General features: G+C 46.7%; 1 protein-coding gene across 2 annotated transcripts in view; it reads right to left on the minus strand.

The window, feature by feature from the left end:
• KDM7A (lysine demethylase 7A) overlaps positions 1-9,125 on the minus strand; it is a 64,135-nt gene extending 55,010 nt beyond the window's left edge. For both annotated transcript variants that reach the window (XM_077783340.1, XM_077783339.1), the window contains exon 1: positions 8,933-9,125. In XM_077783340.1, the coding sequence (XP_077639466.1) occupies positions 8,933-9,048 (116 nt within the window). In that variant the 5' untranslated portion in view covers positions 9,049-9,125. The remainder of the gene's footprint in view (positions 1-8,932) is intronic.
• Positions 9,126-26,596: the final 17,471 nt, after the last annotated feature.

Here is a 26,596-nt window from a genome sequence, read left to right on the forward strand (position 1 = left end):
TTTCCTTTCACTAATGTAAAAGATTTTGTTCCTTCTTACAGGGTTAGATCTATTCAGTATCAGAACCAATCAGGAGTAGAAAGGTTTATTCTTCTCTAAAGTGAGGGTTTGTGTTCTTTTCATTAGACAATAACTTTATTTCCACAGCCAAATAAGGACCAGGAAATAGAATGCTCAGTATATTCTCAGTGGTGATGCTAGTTGAGTCATCAATTCCAAAAACTGAAGGGAAATTAGAATCTGCCGTCACTGGTAAAATATAAAAGTCAGGAGGTAACATTTGCAGCAGGTCTTCAGAGCTGCACCTTTGCTTCAGCAATTTCTGATCTACTCAAATGATCCACTCGTAACCCTAGTTAATACCTAAATCCTTCAGTTTCATGATGCTTCAAGCACAAGGCAGCTGACCATGCTGAAAGTGTAAGGTACAGCCAAGGCATCTGCTTTCACTCAGTTCTAAAATACTAAATAAGCACTTCTCAGCAAGGACATCAGGCCAATCACTCAATACTACAGCTGTCCCACTCGTTCTCAGCAAGAATAAGAACAGCATTCTGAACTACTTCTGTGATACTCATTCCATCAGGGAGGCACATTTTACTGCAGTGTCAGGAGATGCGAAGGGATGCCCCGAGATGTCCTAGCTGTTCACACAGGAGAGCACAGCATCAGAGGCAGCAAGTTGCTGCTCACCTTTGCCTCACGCTGATGTGTCCTCTAGGCAAATACTGTGGTCAGAACGTAGCTTGAAATTTAAGAGACTACATGTGCACGCCAGTTTTCCTGGCATGATTTTGGTCCTCTGTTAGATAAGAAATACAAGCACAGAGCAATACCTAGGACAGAGCAGGCTTGAGGCTGTGATATGCCAACACAGCACACTCCCATGAAATCAGGGTTAACACTAGCTGAGGGGGCAGACTGTAAATACTTCCCTGAGCACAGTGCCCCGCTAGCACAGCTACCTTGCTTTCGGTACTGTCCCTAGGCTGCTCCGTGCAGCTCTCTGCACCTAGAGATGTGCCCAGCAGTACTCCAAAAGCCCTGCCTTGACTTGCAACACCTCATTTCTCTTGTTCTGCTTGCTCTTAACACCAAGTTTGGCAAGTCAACAGCATGATGTAATCCTTTAGTGAAAAGATCCAAATACTCCTGTATTGAAACAAAAATAAAAATCAGTATGTTGAGCAAAACAACCAGAGGTTTTACAAGTACTGCTGGGTAATAAGGCTTAGCAGTTTATTTGACTGGTCTTCATTTATCTGATCTGGACTTCGTTTATTGGCAAACATCAATATTCCAAAAGAAAAATGTCACTCTCTTTAGAAAATACTGCCTGATAAGTGGCAAGATTGACAGAACAGAGCGATCACATATCTTCAATATCAAAGAATCCATTTCTCAGAGAGTCACCTTTCCTTGCACTCATTTTCGTGAAGAGTGCTTCAAGAGCCTTTAAGTGAATAAAGTATTCATGTAAATGGAACAAACACAATTAAATTTACAAAATTAATTTCCCAACCTAGCTACAATGTCAGCTGACAGTTTCAGATGAAAATAAATAGACTTCAGGCCGCAATACATTAAAAATCTAGAACAATCACACTTACTCCAATTGGCTTTTAAAACAGAATAATGTTGGAGGACTTAAAACAAGCTTTCTTGCTTTTGTGGCAAACATCAGCATTTATGCATGCCTGCCTGCAACAATGAACTCAGTATTTTCCAAAAGAAATACCAGTTTTGAAGTCTACTTTAGTTAATGCTGAAGTAATGGAGAAAACAGTATTAAATATTCATTCCATTCAAAAGCAAAATTGACCTGAGGAGGGCTACCAGCCACATAAATCCATATTACCACCACACAGCAGACATCTCAAGACGATTCATACTCCATAGATTGTTAGCTGTGTATTCATGACCTAATGTTATAATACATTAGAAAAGACTGACAAAATGAAAAATAGCTTACCTTTTTAAAAGCTATATATTTCACTAAAATACCTCTCGTATGTTGATAATACAGCAATACTGCTAAATGATTTTTCATACTTGAGCAATGAGACAAAGGTAAAATTTGAGCATGTTCATGGTTTTAAGTATGCGCACTTCACCTATGGAAATCTTTACTGATTACTGACATTGTTTTGAGATAATGGTATTTTATTTTACAGTGACACAGGGAAAGTACAAACAGTTACATGAAGAGTATTAGTTCATCTTCAGCTTGTGCAAGCTGTCACGTGAATGGAATGGAGACACTATTATTGCATGATCTTTCACAAGATGCAGAAACTGCACAGAAACTGCACAGAAACTGCACTGATCATAAAAAAAAATCTGCTAATGAATATGAAAACTATCCACAAAAAAAAATAAAAAATGCTAGAAACCACAAATGAAGAATGAAAACAATTAATGTGATTTTGCCCACTGGCAGTTAACAGAGGGATACTCCACTGTAACGCTTAAGCCATTTTACTGCAAATGTGCTGCTCTAAGAGAACTCATCATTATTAACAGATCAAGATAAGTTTGAAATAAAAAGAATATATTTCATGTTCTGCACTGTAGCACCTAGTAGTTATACAGAGAAATTAGGTGTACGAAGCAGCAGTTTGCCAGCCAGACTCCTGTCACCTCTCTAGTTTTTAGACAGGGAAGTCACAAAACTGAGCCTTCTGAAAACATCTAAATTCCTCAAATCATTTATGTATTAAACATAAAGGGAAAGGAAGATACTGAAGTGCTTCATAAGCATCAATAAATAACATTTTGGAAAATAAAGTCATCATAATTTAACTAGCTAATAAAAAATTCACTGTTAAATTACACATATACTTACAGCGCCTTCATTTGCACAGTCAAGACCAAAACAAAACAATTATACCAAAAACACAGATGAACTATAATATCATAGAAATTTAGAGGTAGTGTTTAAATAACTAAATCTGAACCTCTATCTTTTAACTAACACTGAAAAGGTAATAATTAATTTGTGCTTTAGAAATTAGAACTATTACCGCTAAATAACTGTTTAGAAACTCACCAGAATCTTGTTGTACTCTAACTTAAAAAGCTGAATTGTCTACCATTCAGTTCTCTTACAGATCTTTATTGGACAATATGTTTTTTTCTTATCCTAGTTACTTTATCAGAAGGCATAAGCTAAACCATCTACTATGTTTTATTCCAGAACAAATGAAAAAAAAATTACAAAACTACAGATCTCAAGGAAAGAAGTGTTAACTTTCAAAGTACGTCTACTTTCAATAAAGCCAGTTCTTCAAGAAAGCCCTAAAGAGAAAAACTTGCACACAGTTCTACATGTTATTACACAGTTTCAAAAATTGAAGCAATTTGAATACTTGCAACTCTTCAGTGCTTATTATGGTAGAACACATCTAACTTTAATATATATTAATAAGTCTTCCCACTTCACAGATGGGAACCAAGAGGAAAAAAATGGTTTGTCCAAATGAAGAATATAAAAGGATTGGAAACAGACATCCAGTTTCACAAGTGCTTGTCTAGCATCCTCATTATAACAAGTTTCTTTTCAGTTTAACCAAAACTGTTTCAGCTTTTGTATTGTTAGAAGAGCTTGAAGTCACTTCAAGTTACTTAATTCTTTGGCTGAGGGTACACGGCTCATTGGACTGAAATTGAGACTTCCAACTTAGTTCTGAGGAAAGATGGCTAAGCCAAGGAAAAGTAAGATTAAGCACATTAGCTTTCCCTTGTGGTCTAAAACACTTCTCTAAGATCCACCAAATTGCCACATGAGAGATTTAAAGCTTATACATCACAAGAGCCAGAAAGTCAGCCTGAAAGTTCTCTGGGGCCTGACCAAAGCTCTGTTGACCGGACAAGGACTTGTTGATTCAGTTGAGGTCCCTGAATGTTTCTAACTACAAGGCCTTAATTTCCTCTAAAGAGAAGGTCTGCACCAGAAAACATTTGTAAGCAGTCTCTTTGCAGCCTCTATATTCCCTGACATGACCATCATCATGTCTTGTCCTCAACTCCATGACAGACACGAGAGCTTCGCCTACCCCTGAAAATAGATGATGTTCTGGGGTTGTGCTCCTGCAGCTCCACTGGAAATGTCTTCATTCCCTTGGACCCCACTGGATGAGCAACTGGACCCGGGCACACATGGTGAATCACACATGGTGACTGAGACACAAAAACAAGACTCTGCAAAGCTGGGTGAGCTATCAATCCCAAAGTGGGCAGTGAGGTAAAAAAATAAGCAACTCTTTTCCCACCAGTATCATCTCCAATAACACATTACTTCAAGTGTTTTGCAACACTCTGGGACTCATCATAGCCTTTGATGAGCCCACTCAACTCAGTAACCCAACAAAAAGCTAACCCAGCAAAAGAATGGGTTCTGTCAGTTTTCTGAGCAGAGCTGATTTACCAATCAGGCAAGCACTGAAGCAGCAAAAGAGGAATTATAGTAGCACGCAGCCAGGAGCGGGACAGCTTCTTTCAGCAGCAAAGAGCTGGCAAAGCCCATCGTGCAGAACCTCAAGTATAAAGCTCCCAAACAAAGAACCAATTCAGGAAAAGTAGTCACTATAGCACATGCATTTCCTTCTTTTCTCAAGGAGAAAGCCTGCCTTCAGAGCATAAATCAGTGCGTTCAGACAGACCTGTGCCACAGAACCTAACAGCTGCAAGAGGGAAACCTTGATTTTACATCGAGATCATATTAAGGTGTGGATGAGAAGTTCTGTGTTTCTTCAGAGACCAAACAAAGACACGTTCAAATACATACGATACCAGAAAAAATATGTTCTACATGAACTTCGCTCAGATGTGACTTTAGCACCAAATTCTTCCTCCATGTGAGGAAAAAAGGCCTCAAGGCATCTGTAGTTTAAATTATCATCTTCAAACGGTACACGAATCACCTTTCTTTTCAAATTATGTTATTAAATGTTTTCTAATAATGACAAAGATGTAAAAAACATCAAATACCTAATGGCAAAATACCACCAATGAACTGCTGTAGGAAAGGGCGAAGTTAATTCTTTCAAGACTATACAAAATTAATCCTGAGAGCAAAAGCTATCAATTTAGAAACAATTCCATATAAATGTAATCAATTTGACTTTGCTTTGCAATAGAAGCATGTACATATGTACACTACATACAGATTAGTGCCGTACTTCCCCAATTGCCCTCTAAGCTGCTCAAATTAAATATTTATTTCTGTAAACATAAAAAATTTTCTCCTTGAGGGAAAGACACCAAAGTTGACACCATTATGAAATTTTCAGGTAAACTGCTAATTTTCAACAACAATAAAAAAAGGATGCTTTCCCTTTCTTATACCCCATTGCTCTAACTTTGAAGAGTAAAACATTTCCTTTGTTTAATTAAAAAAAAAAAAAGCAAACACCTTTTTGTTATTTAAAAATACATTAGAAAAGTTGTAGGCATTTCAAAAGACAGAGATCTGTAACTGACATGCACACATTTGACAATTTCTTAACCTATTCATCACTGAGATATGTTAGAAGTTCACTGTATATTTGCTGAGAAACAAAACATCCCCAGAAAAGTGCAACACACAAGACTTCATAGGGGCACCTGCATTTTTAATTCTCATTTTACCTGACTTACTTCTCCACACTCCTTCAAACTAGTACAGTCCCAGTGCAGCTTTACAAAGCTAACCTCCTCAAAAGGCCAATTCTACAGTACTTTACTTCTGAAATATCACAGACAACATTCCACGGTGCAGACAAAAACTGAATTATATGCTTAAACTTCAGTTTTTTCTGACCTGAGATCTAGTCTACAGGAATAAGTCACATCTATGCAACACATATAAATCTAGTTGAGTACATGTATCATGGACAGAAAAAAAGGACAAGAAGTTCAATAGGATTTCTGCAAACTTCACAAACATGTTTCAAGAACAGAGCTGACTGCAAGATCAGTTTTAAAAAGATATGTAACTTAGGCACACATATCACAGCAAAAAAAAAACACAAACAAGATGACAGCATGTTGTTAACCCAATAACTGAGGCAAAGCATCAAAAAACGAAGGAAGGCAGAGACAGCGCAAGAAGTATCCTAGAATGATACATAGAATTTGAAGATAAAACCAAGAAATTAAAGAGGTTTCAAGAGCAACGGAACAGATCCGAGAGAAAGTTGAACACACAGAGCAGCATAAAGGACTCCGCATGCTTCTTTCTGGCTGGAGTATGTTCTAGGCAAGTCAGAAAGAGGGAATCAGCTTAATGTGACATTTTCATTTAAAGCAGATAAAATGATGGGGAAAACACAAAAATTGTCTAAAATATAAATGGATTTGTTCGTCTGAAAGCTTTGAAAGTCTATCACATCTAAAGCTCTGTAGTCTCTGCACACTTGCAAGCCATTCAGGAAGGCGATGAATCCTCAAACAGCGCTCAGGCACCCACGTTATGCTCTTTTGTTCACAAGGGGTAATTACTCCAGACTGTGGCTCGATGTTAGGCCCACTCAGAGAGTAACTGAAACCAACAAAGCAGGTTCACAGCCTTGCCAGGCATGACAAAACATTTGCTTTAACACAAATATTTGCCAAAAGCAATAAAATGCATATTTCATAACAGCAATACATTGATAAGACCAAACCAAAGTACAAATCATTTGAAGACAGAGTGCGAGAAGAGCACACAGAAAAAAAAAAAATCACATAAAAATTTAAAGGGACTAAGTAACAATGTGCCAGAGCAGACTTTGTACATCCTCCACTGTACTGTTCAGGTACTCTCTTGACTATATACAGGAAGGCAGCAAAGAGTCCCTAACCCAATAATATGTGCTAGGTATCATGCTAGCACACCACAGCCTGGGTTTATATGTTTCTTAAGACAGAACACACACCAGTCTCATTCCACAGGCCAGGGGAAAAAAAAAAGGAAAAAAAAAAATCAAGATAACATTAAACTAATAAGTTCACCAGAAATTTAAAGATTTGAGAGTGTGTGTTTTCTTTCACAAGCTATGTAACAGTCTTCAGACACTCTTAAAGCAAGGGGAAAGGCACTCCCAGAGCAGACCACAGCTGGCAGGGGGCAACGCATCTCCCAAAAACCTGCCCCTTAGTCATGAGACCGGGTGAGCACACAACTAAATCCCAAAGCAGCATGGCTGTTGCCAGCTCTTGCTGGCCTGCTTGCTTATTTTCCACTCTTAGGGTTTCAGACTATCAAGGCAGTTCAGTGCTAGCAGGCTTTTTCTGCCCACCACACGACAGAGATCAATCACAGGAACTTGTGTGGAGCTTTTTGCACCTCAAGATCCAAGAAAGTTACCAAGTGGTCTGTCCCACTTTTGGATCAGGCAATGCTTTCCTCCTCATAACAATTTCAGAAATTTAGCTCACCCATACCCCAGCAATACTGACGCATAAGGATGGCATTTAAGTTAAGCCTGCATGGAACCTGCGCATTTGCCAGGACATTCTGAAAGAGCAACCAGACAAATGCAGAAGAAGACTTGGAAGAGAAAGGACCTGTAACCGCACAAATACTTCAGCCAATATCTGCACCTTCATTGCAGGGAGCAACCGAGTTCTGACAAACTTCTATTAAGCTGCTGTAACCCAAAAGAGCTGTTGTGCGTCTCGCTCTAAACAACAGTACTGGCAAGAGTAGTAGCAGTCTAGTCAAAAATATTAATGAGAGGTTGTTTTTAAGGTACAACAAGCCTCGTTTGCCAGTTTTTACGGTTTACAAAGCCCCTTTCACAATTTCTATTACACTGCAGTTCGAGCCGGGAGAAGCCCACGTACAAAGAACAAATCAACCAAGTAAACATCCGAAACGCTGCGAGCCTTCCTTTGGTCCTAAAACGTGGCAACAAAACACCCGTGTGTAACAATTACAGTTAAGTAACACCTAAACACGTAACCTACTTTTGGTGGGCGTTTGTCTCTTGCCGTTTGAGGGCAAGAAACGGGAAAATAAATAAAGGGAAAACAAACCCAAGCAACCGCGACCCTGCGCACGGCCCCCGCTGCCGCGCCGCGGGCGCCGGGCCCAGGGGCAGGGTCGGGGGGCGGCGGTGCGGGCCCTGGCCGGCAGGGGGCGCGGCGCGGGCCGCCGGCGCTGTTGTTGTTGCCGCTCGGGGTATTTAAACGCCGGGCTGTCAATCACGGGCGCCGCGCGCTCCCCGGCGCTCCCCGCACGGCGGGGGCGGCACCGAGCGGCCCCGCAGCCCCGGCCCGGCCGAGCCGCCGCCGCCGCCGCCGCGGGCCCCCAACTTGCTCCTTTGTTTAACTGCCCGTGAATCCCCTCCGCCGCCGCTTCCTCCCGCTCGCAGCGGCGGCCGACGTGCCTTTTATTATTCGCACGCTCGGCTCGCAAAACACACGCGCGGCGGCCGCTCGGGACCGGGCTAGAAACGTCAAAGCGGCGAGGCGCGGGGGGACCCTCTTTCTCCTCCTCGGCCGCCCCCCGAACAAATCGCGGGGGCAGCCCGGAGCTCGCACCCGGCCGGGGACAGCCCCGGTGTCCACACTTCTCCGCCGGGAGACCGCCCTGTCCCGGGAGAGACCCCCCCCGGGGGTGCGGGAGGACATGCGACGCCTCTGCGGAGTCGGCACAACTTCGGGGTGGCCCCAGCCCCGCCAGCCCCGCATCTGTTGCTCTTTCGTAACCGGCCCCCCGCCGCCTGGCCCGGCCCGTCCGCCCCCTCGCAGCCGCGGACCCATGTGCCCGGGGACGGCCGCCGGCTCCGTCCCCGCCGCGGGGGGAGCCGGACCGGGCGAGCGCCCGCCGTTCCCCCCGTGCCGCCGCCGCGCAGCTATTGTCCCCCCCGGCGGAGCGGGGAAGGCGACTGCCACCGCCTGTGCCCGGTGCCGCCCGGCGGCTGCCCCGCCACGCCGCCCGGCGCCGGCGCGGCTCGCGGCGCCTTACCTGCCGTGGAACCAGTCCTTGCAGATGTCGCACTCGATCATGAAGCGGCTCACGTCGTAGGGTTCGCGGCACACGCAGTACACGGGGGTCGCAGCGGCGGCCGTCGCTCCGGCCATCTTTAAAGAACTCCCTGACTGAGCCGCCCGCCCGGCTCCGCTCCTCCCCGTCCCGTCCCGTCCCGTTCCCCCCGCCCCGCTCCCTCCGCCGCGGCCGCGGCGGCGCCGCCAATAACAACAGCGCGCGTGCCGGCCCCGCACGCCGCGCGCGCCCCCCGCCGCCGGCTGGCACGCGCTCGGGCCGGGCGGCACGGGAGCGAGCGGACAACAGCGCGCGGGGGCGCGCGCACGTGCGTCACCCGGCCCCCGTGGAGGCGGGAGGAGGAGGACGGGGACGGCGAGGGGAGGGGGCGCGGGGGGGGAAGCACCGCCCCGCCCGCCCCGCCCGGCGACCGTCCCCGCCGCGCCTGCGCCCCGCGGGACGGCCCGGAGCGGCGCGGACTGAGCGTGCGCGGGCGGGCCGGGATTGGAGGCGGGGAAGGGCGATTTTCCCCCGCGGAGCGCGCGGGGCGGGGCGGGGCGCGCACGTGCCGCCCCTGGCGGGAGGCGGGCCGCGGGGAGGCACGCGCCGGGGCCCGCCCCCGCGGCGTCACGGCGGGCGGGGCGGGGCGGGGCGCCGCGAGGACACGGGCGAGGCGGGCCGGGGGCGGCGCCGGCTCCGTGCCCCCGTTATGTAACGAGCGCGGCGGCGGCGCCCGCGGCGCCCGGGCCGGGACCGCCCCCCCGAGCGGCCGGTGCCTCCGCGCTGCCCAGCTGCGCCTTGCGATCGCTTGTTTGTCGCCGAGCGCTCTGCCTACGTGTGTGCCGTGTTCCGGTCCATGTCGTCACCCTTTCTTTCAGGACACAAAAGTAACGCTGATGCTTTCATTATGTGTCATCGAGAACAAAAAAAGTAGACTTTAAAACAGAGTTGGTTTTTTTCCCTGCAGCCTTTCAAGGACCTATGGCGATTATATTGTGTGAGGGAATGGAGAGCCATGTCCTCCACACTGGATGCACCAATTTAAAAGCAAAACAATAAATATGTCCGTGTGCATGTTACAGTGATCATAACTGTAATAGACACTGCCTACAGCATTATAATTTTACAACCCATGGCCTTAACCACTAGTAGCCACAAAAAAGCAAACGCTGTAGGTTTGGCAGAGGGAAGCTCAGAAGTAAATGTTTCCTTTCCAGACTGTTATTGTGAAGCTTGCTAATGTTAACATTTATATAAGACAAGCAACACGAGATGATGACTTGGCAGCAAAATGGACAGCAAAGAAATGTAAAACAAATCCAGCACACAGGTTCTGTGACTGAATGGAGAATGAGATGGAGAAATAAAGGGGTATCTTCAAAAAATACCAGATTCTCGAACCAAGCCCTGATCTATTTAGAAAGTACACAAGGTTCTGACCTGCAGGACATTGTGCGTGTTTCAATACTCTAGTTTTCCAACACACCTCAGTATTTCAGCAATTCAAAATGGGGCCATAAACTCTCAGTCTTCTAAAAAGCTAATGTAAAATTTATTAGGAGCAAGAAACACCAGTAAGGTGACAAATAACAATTTCAGAGTTTCAGAAAATAATACATACCAAGAGGCTCTGTCATTAAAAATATTGTTTCCCTTTATTAATCTGATTTGAAGACACACGCAGGAAGTTGCTTCTAATGGTAGGGCCTTCAAACTCTCACAGAATCAATTACAGATAAGGTAACGACTGCCAAGAGAACTATTCTAGTTAGAGTTGTTTTTCCGTGTCTGTGCAACAAAATGTTGGTATGTGTAGCCACTCTGGAGTCTGAAAATGTACATTTCCTTACTCCTTAGTTGGATGTTTCTTACATTGTCAGGGGGTCAGTCTTATCTGGAAGCTGCAGTTACCAGCTGGAGCAATGTCTTTATCCAAATTGGCCATAAAGATGCAGACGTGCTGTGTATCAGGAAGTGTCTGCAAAGGACAAACCCACTGAACCCCCCTTGGTAAGGCACATGGGAATAGGGTGGCTATTCCTGGGAGCTACGGGGTGAGGCTGCCTGACATGGGGAGGAGACCTGTACGGGCTCAGGGTGAATCCAGCAGTGCCGGGTTGGGTGAGGAAGTTTTCACTGAAAAAGACAACCAACCCATCAGTGAGAGTGCCAAGAATGAGGAAGCGTGGGGACCTGCCCTTCACTGGCTTTGATTATGGAAAAAAAAGTTTGCTTGTTTGTTTGTTTGTTTAAAGAGAGTAGTTGTGATCTTAAGCGCGCAAAGTAATGCTTGCTGTTTAATAAGCACTTTGCCTACTGCCACCAAGCAATGTCGTTTTGCCACTGATTTATTTCAGAACAAGGTGTGTTAGTGATTCAGTCTGCTGCACCTTAATCAGGTGGGGAATACCAACTTCATCTGTTGCAAAAAAAGTGGCATAAACCAGCTCCACCTCCCTCAGTCTGACCTGCTGTCAGCTTTTCTCTTTCCAAGCTTTCTTTCAAACAACACTAGGCTATACTTGAATGTAACACAGCAAAAGGTAGGAAAGCTGAGGATCACACAGCAAAACAATTACAAAACCCCTTTTAATAAGTATTCTTTCCAGAAAGTTGGAGAGATTTTCCACGACTAATCTTACTAAACACAGCTCAGAAACAAAACAAAACAAAAAAAAAAAAAAAAATGCAATACCTACCTTCAATGTAAATAATTAAATGAAGCAAGGTTAAAGGCCAATCCCAAAAAAATTTCAGAACCAAGCTCAGTATTCACAGCTACATGACAGTATCTGAAGACACTTGAGGCCATAGCACTCTCCATTCTTGTCTCCCAACCAGCAAGACACACCAATGTGAAATATAGTGTGCAGATCACCTTCTAGTAGGCAACATAGAGTTCATATGTTTGGCCTTCATATGCTGAGCTCTGACTGCCAAAAGCAGTCACGGCAGCAATGACAGAGAGCTGGGAAAGGCTGAAGAACCAGCTCTAGAGCAGCTGGTAGCTCTGGAAATCCAAAGGCTGGAGGGAAAAGGCTGGAGACAGTGATGAAGACCAAGTGGAAAGGCAGTGAGAATTAAGAAGATGGGAAGAATGAAGCTTGTTTTAGGAAAGGAGAGTGATCAGTGCCACAGAGCATGACTGCCTACTCGCTCACTGATGTGCGGATACTGTCACACTGCCCCATGCCCCATCTTGTACCCAGCCTACCATCCCCTCAGCAGCTGAGCAAGCCACTTAGTCCTTCAAGCCATGCCCAAACATAATCCTTCCACCCTAAAATCCACCAAAACTTTCTCTGCCCCATCAAGCCCCAGCTCTGAAAAACACAACTTACAGCTCATACACCAAGCAAGTCCCAGCGGCTGCCTCCATCTCCGTGCCTGGATTACAGGAAAAATATTAGAAACACAGTCATATGGGCTGAGGCTGGCAGGGGTGAGTGGCTCTGGCACTCAGAGGTATGGGTAAGTAACAAGCATTGGATATTCAGACACTAAAGTCAGGGTTAGAGACTGGGACAGCAAGGACTTGAAGAGCACCACCTCTGCTTGCTATTCAGGGCAAGCCTGAGTGCTGGTGCTCAGTAGGGCACAATGCTTCTGCTTGTGGTTCAAGGAATGCTGGCTGATAGTTTATCCTTAAGGCTGGAATCAGGCTTTGGGGTAAAAAGGACTTTAAGTGTAGGATTCTTCCTGAATAGTGTGAGGATTGTGCAGAAATTATAAGGTCTGCTCTGCTACCTGTTTCTTATCATTATAAAATAAACCTGCAAAGGCACTTGAGTCACCACATCAAGTGGCTTCCAATGATCCTGTAAGGATGATGGATGTGCTCAGGCTTAAGTTTGGGGAGAAATATTGCTATGGGTGGACAGTGGAAGGTAGAAATGCCAGGGCTAGGAGGAAAATCTTAGGACAGAGGAACTAGAATGATAGGAAGATGATACAGTTGTCTGGTACTCTAATGCATGCTTGTGAATAAACAGGTCAGGTACAGCTCATTGTTGTATGCGTCAATGTGGAGTCAGGATCATAGTGGAGTTTGGGTCATGATGCTAGGTACTGAGTGTGGGAATTCTTCTGTGGTTGAAACTAGCAATCAAATAAGCAGAGTGTATGGAATTCATTCATTCTGCACACTCTACAGAATTAATCTACAGGCACATCATCTTCACAGACAACCTTTGCTGTGCAACATCCTTCATCCACTAGTGTTTTATTTTCTAGCCATTCACAGACTTTCAGCGAGGTCCACAGGGCTGAGGGCTGCTATCAGCATGGAAAAGTGGTTTATTGGTAGCTCTAGAATGCTGACTTATGACTATAGGTGAGGGTCTTAGCAAGAAACCTGTTTTATCAAAGACATAACCACCAGCACTCTAGTAGAGAAGAGGGTATGGGAGAAGAGGGCATTGATTGTTGCACAGTAGAAGTATCCAAAGCCCATGGCTGGCTTTGTGTATCTCCCAGAGCACATGCCATACACTGTACATATCATAAAGGAAGGATAAAGTAGGAGATCAGGGCAGGGAGGTTGCCAGAAGGGAAAAAGGGGAGTTTTCTGGTACTTCTGGCTGAACCACATACAGGTACCCACAAATATGCCTACTTGTCTCTTGGCAGGAGGGGAGAACTCACAACCATCAGTCACATGATGGTGGCTGTCACCCAGCAGGACATGGACGGCCAAATAAACACCAGAGATGATATCCAGCAGACAATGAGATGGCCCAGCAGCAACTCAGGCTAGGGAGAATCAGAAAGAAAAATCAGACACTGATAGCCATGAAAAAACTCAGATAAACTGCTGGAAAAACATGGGGGTAGAGGGACTTTCCCCATGTTTGGTCATTTCTTCAGTGTATTTATGTACATTTTGGCAAAACACTTCTTTTTAAAATCACTTATTTTCACATCAATAGGCTTAAGGCTGCTGAAAAACAAAGCTCTGGACTGAAAAACTGTTCCAGTTCTCTGTAGGAAACTGTCTGAAATATACCCAGAATTGGCAGTATGATCTTTGCATCGGCAGAGAAAATACTGAGTCATGTTGTCAGCCCACACACATTTAACAAAAATAAAAGCAGACCAACGATTTAGAATTCTCCCACTCATCATTTAAAGAAAACAGAAGTCATTCAGTCATGCCTCATGCTTCAGAGACCTTTAGAAAACACCCAGTGCAGGGAACATTCACCCACGTCTGCCCACGCACCGTTTCAAACCCACTATGTCATTTGCAACTTGCTCACTCACAGGTCTGGACACTGTTTGCTTCAGCATCCTCAGAGGAAGTCGCCGAGACTTAAAAGGTTTCTGCTGAAAATGTGACACGATAGCTAGAGCCTCAGCCCTCCTGTGAGCAACACTGACATGAAGTAACACAGCATGCCTGGCTTGAATCCCTGGAGGAGGCAGGACTTCACAGCTACACAAACTTAAGCTGTAGTTTGAATAAGTCTACTGTGCTCTTCCTTTAGGGGTTAATCTTGTACTGAAACATTGGCTTTCCGGTGCTGAGCTCCCCGGTCATTCATTCAAAAGGGAGATATTTGCACAAACATCAAGATTGGGGGAATTACCTAGGAAGTCCTCCCCCTTTTAACCCTTCCCACATAGTCCTCTGGCAAGGAAAAGCTGGTTTCTGCATTTCCCCCAGCTGCTGGCAACATCTCTTCCTTCTCCAGTTCTAAAAGCTGCTTGAAGCAGCTGAACCTGGATGAGTGGCAGCCAGCCCAGCTCATGACGGAGGGGGAGACGTCACCACACAGAGCACACACAGATGGAGTTACACAATCTCTGTGGTGTTGAAAGCCGTGCTGGAAACTTGTCAGGAGCCCAAAGGCCAGAGCTAATTTGTATTTCCTATTGCACAGCATGATTTTAATCAGAGCGAAAAGAGCCCAGTTGTGTTTTATGTACCAAGTGTTATAAGCAGAGACAAGTTAACAGAGCAACTAGGGGCAGGACTTGCTCTGAGGATAGAATAGAGGAACATTAGATGGGGAGTATAGCAATTTATCAGCATTTCCTTCATTCTTCAGGATGGCCATGGGCTATGAAGCAAGAGAATAAGAGGCAATTTTCATCAAAATTCTGTGATTGCCCATTTCTCTTTACAAGAAAAAAAAAAAAAAGTAAAGAAAGGCACCTGCAAAATCCTTAAAGACAAACTTATTTTAAAAAGCTCTTTCCAAAAGTTCTAGATGTGTCACCAAGTAAAATACGGCATTCAGGAAACCCATCTTACTTGCAGCCAGTATTTGACAGCAGTCAAATCTACATGATCTCTAACAGAAGCTGCTTTGGCTTCAGCTGCAGATAAGTGTGTGCGAGTTCCTTGTTACAATTAAATTTCTGCCTCGTTGAGAGCAGACAGCACAAAGGACTGGCACAGCCCCCAAGCACAACTGTTCCCAGAACAGGCTCACCTCCAGCACCCCTTTTCCATGCCGTGATGGCTGGAGAGCAGGAGTTGGGAGCCATTTGGTCACCTTGCCCCAGCTGGGCTCACAGCCATGCTCCCTCCCCAGCATGCAGCACTGGGACACACCTTTGTGTGCTGCCAGCATGTGCCAGAGAGGGAATGGGGCACCAGGTTAATAGGACAGTAAATACGCCTTGACGTTTCTGGATTGGTTTGCTCTGTACTCCCAATAGATTTACTGGAAACTCACAGGTGGGGTTTGCTGCTCAGGGAGTGCTATCATTGGAGAAAATCCTTCATTTCAGCCTTTCTCACTTTGCCCACTGGGAATAAATGCTCCTTTCCCCCTCAGTTCAGCTTTATTCCTTGACAGCTGAGAAAAAGAAAGAAAGGGGGGGAAAAGGAAATCAGACCTTGGACCTTTATTTTGCTCTGGAGAGCCAATGCCTAGTTCAGAGTGGGATAAACTGCATGTCAGGGATATAAAAGGAAGCCTGTCAGACAAGCATATCTGTAGCTTGCTATATTCATATACCCTATCCCTGGAGCATTTTCCCACCAGCTAGGCCCTTTCTATTGCAGCCCCTGAAATCAGCATCTTCTCATTCTTCCTCCACATGCTCCTTTATCCCCCTCCCCCATACCCATTTGTCCCCCCCAACTCAAACAGCTCCCCGAGGAGGTGAGGCACCACCTATGTTCAGGGATGGTGAAAAGAGAAAAGCGAGTCAGCTGAATATGCAAACAATCCTATTTGCACCCCAGCATGTACAATTCAAGTCTTTGTCAGCATGATGGAGTGCACTCTGTCCAGTTTGTTTTCCTCTCTGGGATTATCATCCACACCCTTCCCACATGAGCATTATCAAATGCTGTACCTAAATCAGCCTTTTCAAGACAGCCTGACTGCTGCCTGGTTAATACCTGTCCACCAGCTGCCTATTTGCTTTGTTTAAAAATTATAGCCAGTCATGAAACGCAATGTGACATCTACAGCAGCCATTTAAAAAAAAAAAAAAAAAAAAAAAAAAAAAAAAAAAAGAAAAAAAAGCTTTCAAAAGCATTTTCCCGGTGTCACTAAGGCACTGGATGGAAGTGGCTTTAGTCGCACAAGCCCTCCCTGGACACAGCCACCTTGCACCCCGAGGTGTTTGGGGAGCTGCGGGCTGCCCACCTGCCTTCTCCGCAGCTCAGCCCCACCCGCAGGGACACGCGTGGGGTGCGGTAGCAGCCAGTCCCACCGCGCTCCGGCCGGGACAGACGGACACGCCGGGCGGAAGGACGGCGGTGCGAAGGGGCGAAGGGGCGAAGGGGCTGCGGCAGCCGCCGGAGCAGCAGCGGCGGGGCCGCGGCCGGGCAGACAATAGCTGTCTCCCTGCTCGCTCTCCCCGCCGGCCGCATCCGACGGCGGAGCCTCATGAATCAAGCCGAGCATCCAGCGACAGGCTGGAGAAATGCATTAATATGCGGCCGCCGCCGCACGCCGCCAGCCCCCTGCCTGGCGCGGCGCTCACCTGCCTGTCTCAGCCCTCCCCTGGCAGCAGCGAGGGAACAAAGGAGCGGCGCGGGCGGGTGGCAGCGCCTGCCCCCGCCACGGAGGGAGGCAGCGCCGCAGACAAAGCCCGCTCGCCCGCCGCCGTGGGTGTGAGGAGTGCTCCCCCTCGCCCTATTGTCTGCGCTGCTTTGTGCTCCTCCGGCCGCACAGGCAGGGAGAGCGGGAGCGGGACAGACGCGGCTTTGTTGGAGGGAGCCCTCGAATGCGGAAAGCTCCCTGGGCTGGCCACGCCGTACGCGCTCGTCTGGCACACGGGCCCACGCTGCTCCTGCCCCGCGGGGCAGGTAGGGAGCGGTGCCGATGCACGGGGCACGGGTGTTTCTCCACGCACACGCCGGCCCCTTCTTGAACACCTTTTTCTCACTCCAGAGAGTGACCCTGCGATGCCTTTGGGAGGTGGGGAATGGTCACCAGGTCCTGCAGAAGTGACGGTGAGGGCTGCCCTAACCCTCCATCACTGTAAGGGTTGGTGCCGCCGGGTAGAGGGGCAGTGAGGGAGCAGATCTGGGAGCACGGACCATCCATCACGCCACCTGTATCCCTCCCAGCTTTAGGAGCAGCACAGACTCCTCTGCCACACCTCCACGGCTCTGTCAAGCAGTAGCTGTGGCACCCCTGTGCGAGCCCCGTCTGTGGCTGCAGCATTGCAACCCCCCGGGTCCTGCAGGGCTGGTGGCAGGATCCAGGCTGCCTTGTCTCAGGGCACAGCTGTAATTGCCAAGCGCTCCCGAGGGGTCAGTCCCCAGCTGCAGCACGCTGTTAGCTCTCCTCCCACTGCAACTGCACACTGGCATTGGAATGGCCAAGACAGAGAGAAGGGGGAAAGCCAGGGATGCTCTACAGCGCAGGGAGCACGGTGTCCCCGTGGTGCCCATGCCACTGCTCTAAGGACAAAGCTGTAGCACATGGATCAGCTGCAGCAAGACAGCCCCAAAGAGGCATGGCTCACCTGAACTCAGCACTCTGGCTTCTGCAGTCCCTGGCCACCCTCAGCTGTCTCACTCCTCTCCACTGGCACTGCTCACAAAACCAATTTTAGCCACACACAGAAATACCTGCAATGATCTGGGTGTCACTAGAACAATATAGACAATGGAGTATAAGGAAAGAAAGAGAGGAAAGGTCCAAACCTGAGGGGTGGTGCCTAGGACCACAAAGGAACCCCAGCACACTCCTGCTCCACGGTTGGGACAGCAGTACTGAGAGCTCTGGCACATAGAACACCAGAGTCCAGGAACAAGAACTAAGACATTTACTGCAGGGGTGCTGCTAGTGGAGCCTGAGAGTGTCCACAAGCAACAGGGATGGGGAGGAGGCAACATACAACTAAAAAGCCCATTTCTCAGTCTTGTTCTGAGTTTCTGACATTTTCTGGTTCTAAGGAGTGCCATTAAAGAGGAAGGCTCTACCCAAAGTGCAGTTTCTCTTCTGTTTTTTTCATTATATTTGGTATATTTTAAATAAATTCTTCCAAAAAGCTTCTATGGCCACAGACAGAGAGGTCTCCAGACAAGCTTTGTTCAGGAATATGTTTTTCCTAAAGAAAACTCTAAAATTCCTACTTCAAAATAAAGGTAGAAACTTTGAATCTAAACAGCATCACTTCCTTCCTTGAGTTTTCCTGCTTCACAGTGAGGCCTCAGCAGATCTTTTAAAGTATATTTGTGCTTTATAAGCAAGAATCATACTGGGTTTGATGGACAAGAGATTCTCAGCAATATCTAAGTTTCAGAAGCAAGACAGTTGTTCCTAAAGCCATCCAATAAGTGAAGACTGTGAGAGCAGATAAAGCAAAAAGCCAGATAGAAGCAAAAGGCCTTCATCTTCAAAAAGTCAGCGAAAGTGGAAAGACTGGGGGAAAGAGGAAATACCTGGGGAAATAAAGGGGAAAGACCTGCTGGGCAGCAGGTTGGTGGCAGAGCTCCCAGCCTCTCTCCGTGACCCCTCCCTGTTTCCCCAGGCAAAAAGGGACACAGCAGTTCTCTTCCTCCAATGCAGCACCAAGCTGGAGTGGCATTTCAGCAGCTGGAGAACTGGCTGCATCAGCCCAGAGCTGAACTAATACAAGAGCCATTTTGAAATCCAAGCTTGGAGGGGCTGCCTGAGTTAAAGGAGCTGATTGTGACTGGGATGAGGTGTAACAAGGTGCAGAAAAAATCAGAGAACTTCCCCCAGGCTACCTTCAGCTCCTGCAAAGCATTCAGGTCAGTTTGTAACTTATTAACATCAACACTCACAAGATCAAAGTTCAGCACCTGTTTAGTTGCTCTTCTGGAACAGCAGACTTGGAAAGCATATTGCACAGGTTTCCTAGGAAGAAAAGAGACACGCAGAGAAAGCATCCACTGCCCATCTGCTCGGAGACAGCCACTGCACTTGGGGTCATGAGACAGGCTTCCTTCACCACCTTGTGCCTGAGGAGCTAGCTCTGCTCAACTACTGCACCCCCCTCCATCAAGGTCCTTCCTGCTCTTGTGACAAAACAGTTTTGCAACCAAATGACCCCCAAAAGGGTCCCCAGGTTTAGGAGGAAATTCTCTGTCAAGAAGGCAGCTTATACTGCACGTTTTAAGTGTCTTCCCTGCAGCTGGAATTGTACCTTAATCTAATTACACCTCCAGTGCTCCTACTTAAAGTGTTCAATATATGATGTCACTTGAAAAATTAATCACTCTGCCACTGGACAAGCAGAGATGGGTAGTGGATTCCCTGTGGCAGTGCAGAGTCAGATGAGAGCAACAGGGCTGTATCTCCCAGCACTGGGAATTGTGCGCAGGGATTGCTGTGGTTCCCACAACCAACATCTCGTCAGGCCATTAAGCCCACACAAGCCAGCTCCAAAAAAATGCAGAGTTCCCAGGGCGGGTTTTCTCTCTGCTGCTCCTGAGAGACCTTTTCTTTGGAGGGAAAAGTGATCCTGGCAGACGTGGAGGATGGTCACCCCACTGCATGCAGTGAGGATACACACAGAGGACTTGCAAGAAGGACACAATGGAAAGGAAGGTGAGAGCTCATTGCTGATCAAACCTGGGAGAGAAATATTGATGGATGGAGCTGAGTGCAATCTTTCAAAGATGTCACTGGGCAGGATAGTAGCAAAACCAAAATCAAATCAAGAGTTTCTGAGCAGGTGGCGTACTTTGAACCCTGTCTGGCATGGGATCACCACTACGTACCCTGGAGTAAGTCTGTTGCAGTGATCAAGTTACCAGGGAGAAGAGGTTACTCAGCAATTACAAGTCCCTCCCCACCAGCAGAGCAACCAAAGATCCCCTGCTACCCTCAGCTTCCCTGCAGGCTCACAAGTGAGAGAGCCAAACAGGTTTCATTGCTGTGCAGCTGCTGCCCAAACCAGTGTGGGTAACAGCATGGGGCCTGATTGCCAACAGACAAGGCTACATGAATTTCAGGATGATGCACAGGTGTGCTTGCTTGCTCAGCCAAACTTGCACATGTCCAGAGAGCATATAGTTCTGTTGTTTAAAGGGGGTTTATGTCCATACTTTATAATGAACAGTATCGTTGGATTATTCTTTGTAAATATCTGTGCCCTGTGAAGGTCAGAGTTAAGACCCAAGTAAAGTTCCTGGAAGCATTCTTCATTTTCAAGCATTTTGTCGGAGCAATCAGTGATTTATCAACCACTTGTGGTATCAGCTGAGAACACTCTGCTACTGCTTGTTGTGACCCTGCACAGCTAGGACTATTCCAGCCCTATTAGAAGTGAGAGATGTTCATTGCTGTTTGCATGGTACCAGTGCCTAATGCCAAACCTGCACAGACACATCACCTGTCATCTCTAATCAAAGGGAGGGTCTGGTGGGAAGGAAATTCAGAGGTGATTCCTTTCTGTGTGCTATTACAAGGCATCACTGAACACTCCCCACACTTACAAATGGAGTTTTTGTCTGGTGGGACAAATCATCCCTTCTCCCTCATGTTTGCTGAAGCAAATACAATTGAAGAAAGGAACGAAGTTTCACTTCTGCAGCCACTTACCAGAAGAAATGATACATTTTGACCATGAGGATCATCTTGCTTCTCAGTGACTAAGGAGGAGAGAAGAGGAACCTTGACCACAAAGAGGAACTCAGTCTCTGGGAAACAGGCAAAGAGGATACTGTTAAACATTTCAGGAAACACTAGGGAAAAGACAGGGGTAGCCAGAAGTTTTGATTTCCCCAAGAAAATAACTGCCTATTCTAACTAGAGGAGAAATTATTTGTGAGCCCTCTCTCCTGGAGAAGTTTCTCCTATGGTACTCAATACTGTAAAGGGCTGCAGAGGAGGGAACGCTCTTGACAGGATTAATCTACAAGGTAAAAGTGACTCTTTTTTCCCCAAGCAGAGTTAAACTGTACTCATGCCCTTGATGAAGAGTGTTTGAAACCCTCCTGCTTGCACGAGGAGGAGCTCCTGCCACTGGAGCCCAGGCATTGCTTAGCCCAAGACCACCCCAGAACTGCCTGACATCTTTGTGGGGGAAGTTAAATACTTCAGATTCCCTTTTCAACCAGGCTACTTATGCTTTGGATCTGTTTTTGTTAAAGCCTTCTTATTTTAATTAAGAAAGTACTTGTTGAAAAGCAATACCCTGCCCCTTTGGTTACCATTAACATGTGTCTGCTGAGACCGCCAGCAAGCCTTTGAGATGCAGCAAGGCTGAATTCAGTAGTTCTCAAGGAGTTATAAAAGCCTTTTAAATGTAGCCTGGGACAATGATCATACTCTCAGCAAACTGAGGATACAAAACAACCCTGAGAAATTCAGCTTTTGGGTCAACAGCAGCCTCATGTTGCACAGGAACAGGAGTGCAAAGCTCTGCCATGGGAGGAGTAACAACAGGCATCCACAGGGGCTGGGAACAGACTGGCCAAGTAATTGCCCAGTGAAAAAGGAGCTGGGAGTCACAGGCTTGCCAAGCAGTGTATGAGATAGCAGTGTGCTCTCGCTGCAAACCCAAACTGCACAGCAGGCAGTGTCAGGGGCAGCATGGCCAGCAGGCCTTGGGGAGAGCATAATTCAGCACTGCTAAGGCTGCATCTGGAATAGCAGGCTTTGTGAATGTTATGAATCCCAGAAAAGAATTCATAGAACTCCTAGAATATATTATAATTTTTATTATTAGAGGAGAAAAAAACCTAAGAAAAAAACCATAAGTTACTATTTCCTCCTGGTTCCTGTGTCTATATAAGTGGCCCTACATCACCAAGTTTAGGATGTGTATCTGAGAAAGAAAGGTTTCCTTTCAAAGAAGAGTTTCTTGTAGGAAGAAGAGTTGAGAAAGGCTACTAAGCTCTGTGTTATGCAGGACACAAGACAGTGTTGCCAGCAACCTTCCTGCCAGCAGAACATAAGGCAAGGACAGAAGGAAAAAAGGAAAAATAAAAACCATAGTTGATATAACCTCCCTGCCCTCCTGCAACCCTACCAGCATCATAGCAAGATTCTTTTGAGACAGCAGTGTACTAATAGGTGGTTTTGACAGGGTAAGGTGGAGAAGATCAGATAGGAGAAGACACATCTGCACGGACATGGCCGTGCACTCCTTGATCTCCTTTGAAGATATGCATTGCTTTTAACCTCCAGGTGCCTGTCTGTCCCCAGTGCAAGCCCACTATGTAACCTGACACAGACTGTTTGTAGCTGGAAGCCAAACCAGAAAGGAATTTTATCCACTCAGAACAGGCCCTGCCTGGGGCAGCTGGGAGACCTCTCTAGCAGTCAAACACTGACACCAGTGAAGGTCCCACCTGCTCACATATGTACAGCTTCTCTGCTCTTACTGGCAGAGGGCTGGTTTTCACCTCTGGAAACCAAGACACCCATCTGCATTGACCAAAAATTAGTGTTCAACAACAATTAATTAAAGGCAACTGCTGCCCAAGCAACACCAACAAGCACTTACCTGGCCATGCTAACAATACTACAGATAATGCAGATGAGCCCCCCTCCTCAGTCCAAGGGGAACAGGCCTCAACTCACCACTTGGGCACTTGCACACAGCCTATAAATCTCAGCTGTTTGACTACTGCTCATGGATTATTATTCTCTCTTCCCTTCTTGCCTCTCATCCTTCCATGAGCCCTCTGTCCTTCCAACACAGGACAGATTTTTTTCTGGAGAACATCAGCACTTCTCCACAAGACCTCCCAGGCAGGGATGGTGGACAGCAAGACAGCAGAGCCTAATCCCCATATGTTATGTGGTTTTTTTCATCCCATTGCCTTCCTTTTACAGCCTAAGTGTGAGAGACTCAGGCCAGACCTCAGCCTCCATCTGCAGCCTGGGATTATGATCTGAAGCATAATATTTCTTTATGAGCAAATTATCACCAATACTTCAATGCGCTGTTGGCCTTTAAAAAAACTAAGTGTTTAGTATTTTTATTTCTTTCTGCTCTGCAGTTTATGGCTCCCATAAATCAGATGACAGGCTGTGGCACAGAGGGCTCTGATCTGTGGGAACAGGGAAGAAGGCAGAAGGGAGGGAGCACTGACAGAGCTGTTAGCCAGGGGGGACCTCTGCACCCTGCTGTAAGCATCCCCCTGGGGAAGACAGGATGCTGCCCACCTGGGGAAATGCTCACAACCATGCCAACTCCTTCCTCTCTGACACCAAGTTTAAAATCCTCATTTCTTCTATGCCACACCACCTCCTTGTAAAAATTGAAAACCCAGTTTCTCTCACACAGGAGCAGTGCTAGATCCACTAGGATTCACAAACTGTTCCATCACTACAGACATTAGAGCTACAGAGCGTTGGGACACACACAAGCAAAGTACTGACGCGCTACACTGGTACACCAACCCACACATCTGAAACAAGCAAATCTGACCCCATGTATTGCTGAAGAAGCCTTGCCTTGTAGCAAATTAGGGATGCTGCTATGGTTAAAAGTCCATTTCAGAGTTGGAATGTTGGTGCTGAAGTCCCAGGTCTCACAAGTAAAAGACCAAAGCCCTAAACACATTTATTGACTCGGAGATGCACCAAAGGTCATGCTATGAAGCATTCCAGCAAGCAACATTCAGGGAATCCTCCTCCCCACATCTCTGTGCTTCCAAATACTGTTAAAATCTGAACTATATGCCTATGCCCTCTCAGGGAAATGACACGCATTCCCACAGCCCTTCCCTTCCCCTGCCTCAATGGCTCAAACTCAACTTCAGGACTGACACTTTACTGCATGCACATAGGTGCATGCCTAATGCTGCTGAGCAGGCCATCATCCTCACAAGACCTCACAAGACAAATAATATATCATATTACAAGGACTTGGTTGGACTGGGGCTTGCAGTGCTCTTCAGTAAGGCTGGGTTTATTGCTTGCTGTACTGCTTTGCTCACTGATAAGAACTGGCCTTGCTTCCTCTGTGCTCAATGCTGCTTTGCTAGCACAAACTTTGGTACAGGTACTTTATCCTCTTGGCAGTGCTAGGTTTATGGTTGCACTTGATGATCTTAAAGGTCTTTTCCAACCCAAACAATTCTGTGATAATAGAGAAAGGGAGCACAGGCAGCTTAATGCTCTTTGAAGTGAAGGTCTGTGGCAGGCAAGAGGACTCCTGCAAGGACAAGCCCTTCCACTGGCTCACATAAGACCAGGTGATATAACTTCACGTAGCAATACTGCCTTGAACACTCCCAAAATGCCAGTCCTTACTTGGGTATTTTCAAAGCAGTAGAAAACCTCACCAAGAATTTGAAGTCCCAAGGATGTTTTGCCTACTGAAGCAAAAAATGGTGCTCATCATTGCCCTGGCTGCAACCCAGTCTCTACCACCATTGTGCCCTTGACCAGTAAGATTTTACCTGCTATAAAAGGCTGGATAAGAGGCAGGTATTTCTGCCATCCTCAGCAGGGAGCCACCCTCTCAATGAGTGCTGGCAGCTCTGGGCTGTGCATGCATCCATCCATCCATCCATCCACCCATCCCACTGTCTGGATGCCCACAGTCATCCATACAGCACTCAGTGTGACAACTTGAGCCAGGCTGTGACGAAAAGAACTCCCAGTCAGAGGGCACAGGCAAGTCAGGGCCCTGCCAGTGGCTCACCCCCATGGCTGGAAGGATTACCAAAAGAAAAGAAAGCTTCCAGGCTAGGAAGAAACAGACAAAGTGAATAAGGAGTTCAGACCATGCTTTTAAGCAAGTTTTGAGCATTAGAGAGTCTTTTCAATAATAATGAGACTCGAGGGTTTTTTTTGTTTTATTTTGTTTTTTAAAGGGGCAAAAAGAGTAGCAAGAACCTGCTGTCTCCCAGAAAACCATGTTGCTGCACAGAGCAATTCCCAAACACAGACACCAGTCTGGTCCTCCCAAAACCCGGTTGTAAAGCTAACAACTGCTGTGCTATTGAAGTGCCAGATAAGCCAGGCAACAGCACCAGCCAGACTCCTGGAGCTTCAGTACATTCTAGGATCACTCTGACACATCAGCTTTTATCCTGAAAGTATTGGAATCTAGGAGTGGTAAAATCAGGGTAAACATTATCAGTTGTTGTTCTGCCCTCCCGCAGTGACTACAGCTGATCTGTTTGGACAAAAGGGCCAGCAGAAAGAAACAGCACCAATTTCAGAAAGCTACCTATTCTGTCCCTGAAAGAACTTTGGGGAAATGTAAAATTCACTGTGCGCCTCTGAAAGTCAAGGAAATGCTTTCAGTGCTGAAAATGTGCATCTTATTTCCAGTGCAATGTTTTCTCTGTTTCACTCGCCAGTCGTCACCTTGTGTCATGGCTGCTCCTCCATGGTGCTGGACATCTTGGCTCCAGGTGGGTGCTGGCAGCCTGGAGCCCCTCACCACCCCAGACCACCTCCCCTTGACACAGAGTGGAGAGGCACATTAGGACAGGGAAAAAAAAAAAAAAAAAAAAAAAAAAAAGTGAACTAAAGCTAATTAAAAGCACAGGAAAAATGCAGGGAGGCAGGTTGTCATCACCAAAGCTGGAATTTGGCCTGGGTGCCATGGAGATGAAACCTGGCAGATGGTTAAGGTGTACACGGGAAGCACGCGTGCAGCACCTGACTATAGATTTATGACCAATTAATACAACAAAAGAGAAATCTTGACAAGGAAGCCAGAGACCTACAAAATGAGTAAGTGAACCATGAAAAGGGGAAGCTCTCCCATCCAAAAAAAAAAAAAAAAAAAAAAAAAAAGGCAAAAAAAAAAGCAGCTGAGTGTACAATACCTACAGAGCCGTGAATAAACTGAAGTTGGAACAGATGGAGAGAAAAACAAACTGCCATGTGTATTAGTTGGCTCCCAAGTAAAAGAGCCAGCATGAGGAAAGAGCTTCTCCACAATTCAAGGAGAGAACAATAGGCTCCGGTTCTGCAGCAGCCCCTTCCCCAGGTGCTCAGTGTCCTTCCTACAGCTTAATTTAAGGTTGACAAGCCGCAGCACTCTCAGATGCAAGATCCTAACAAACAGCTAGCAAAGAATATTCTTTTAAATAATGAACCATGTGTCTCTAATTAAAAGAGCCTAGGCACAAAGCAGCAGAGACAGGAGACTTCTCTGGCAACACATCACACATACACAGACCCCCAACTACATGGCCTTACCTCAGACTGCATCTAAAGCAGGATCAGGGATTACAAACAAGGGCTTTCCCATGTATGGTGACCGCCCTGAAGTGGCCGTGGTTGC

The sequence above is a fragment of the Lonchura striata genome, chromosome 5 (genome assembly GCF_046129695.1).
Source record: "Lonchura striata isolate bLonStr1 chromosome 5, bLonStr1.mat, whole genome shotgun sequence".
In the NCBI taxonomy this organism is placed as follows: domain Eukaryota; kingdom Metazoa; phylum Chordata; class Aves; order Passeriformes; family Estrildidae; genus Lonchura; species Lonchura striata.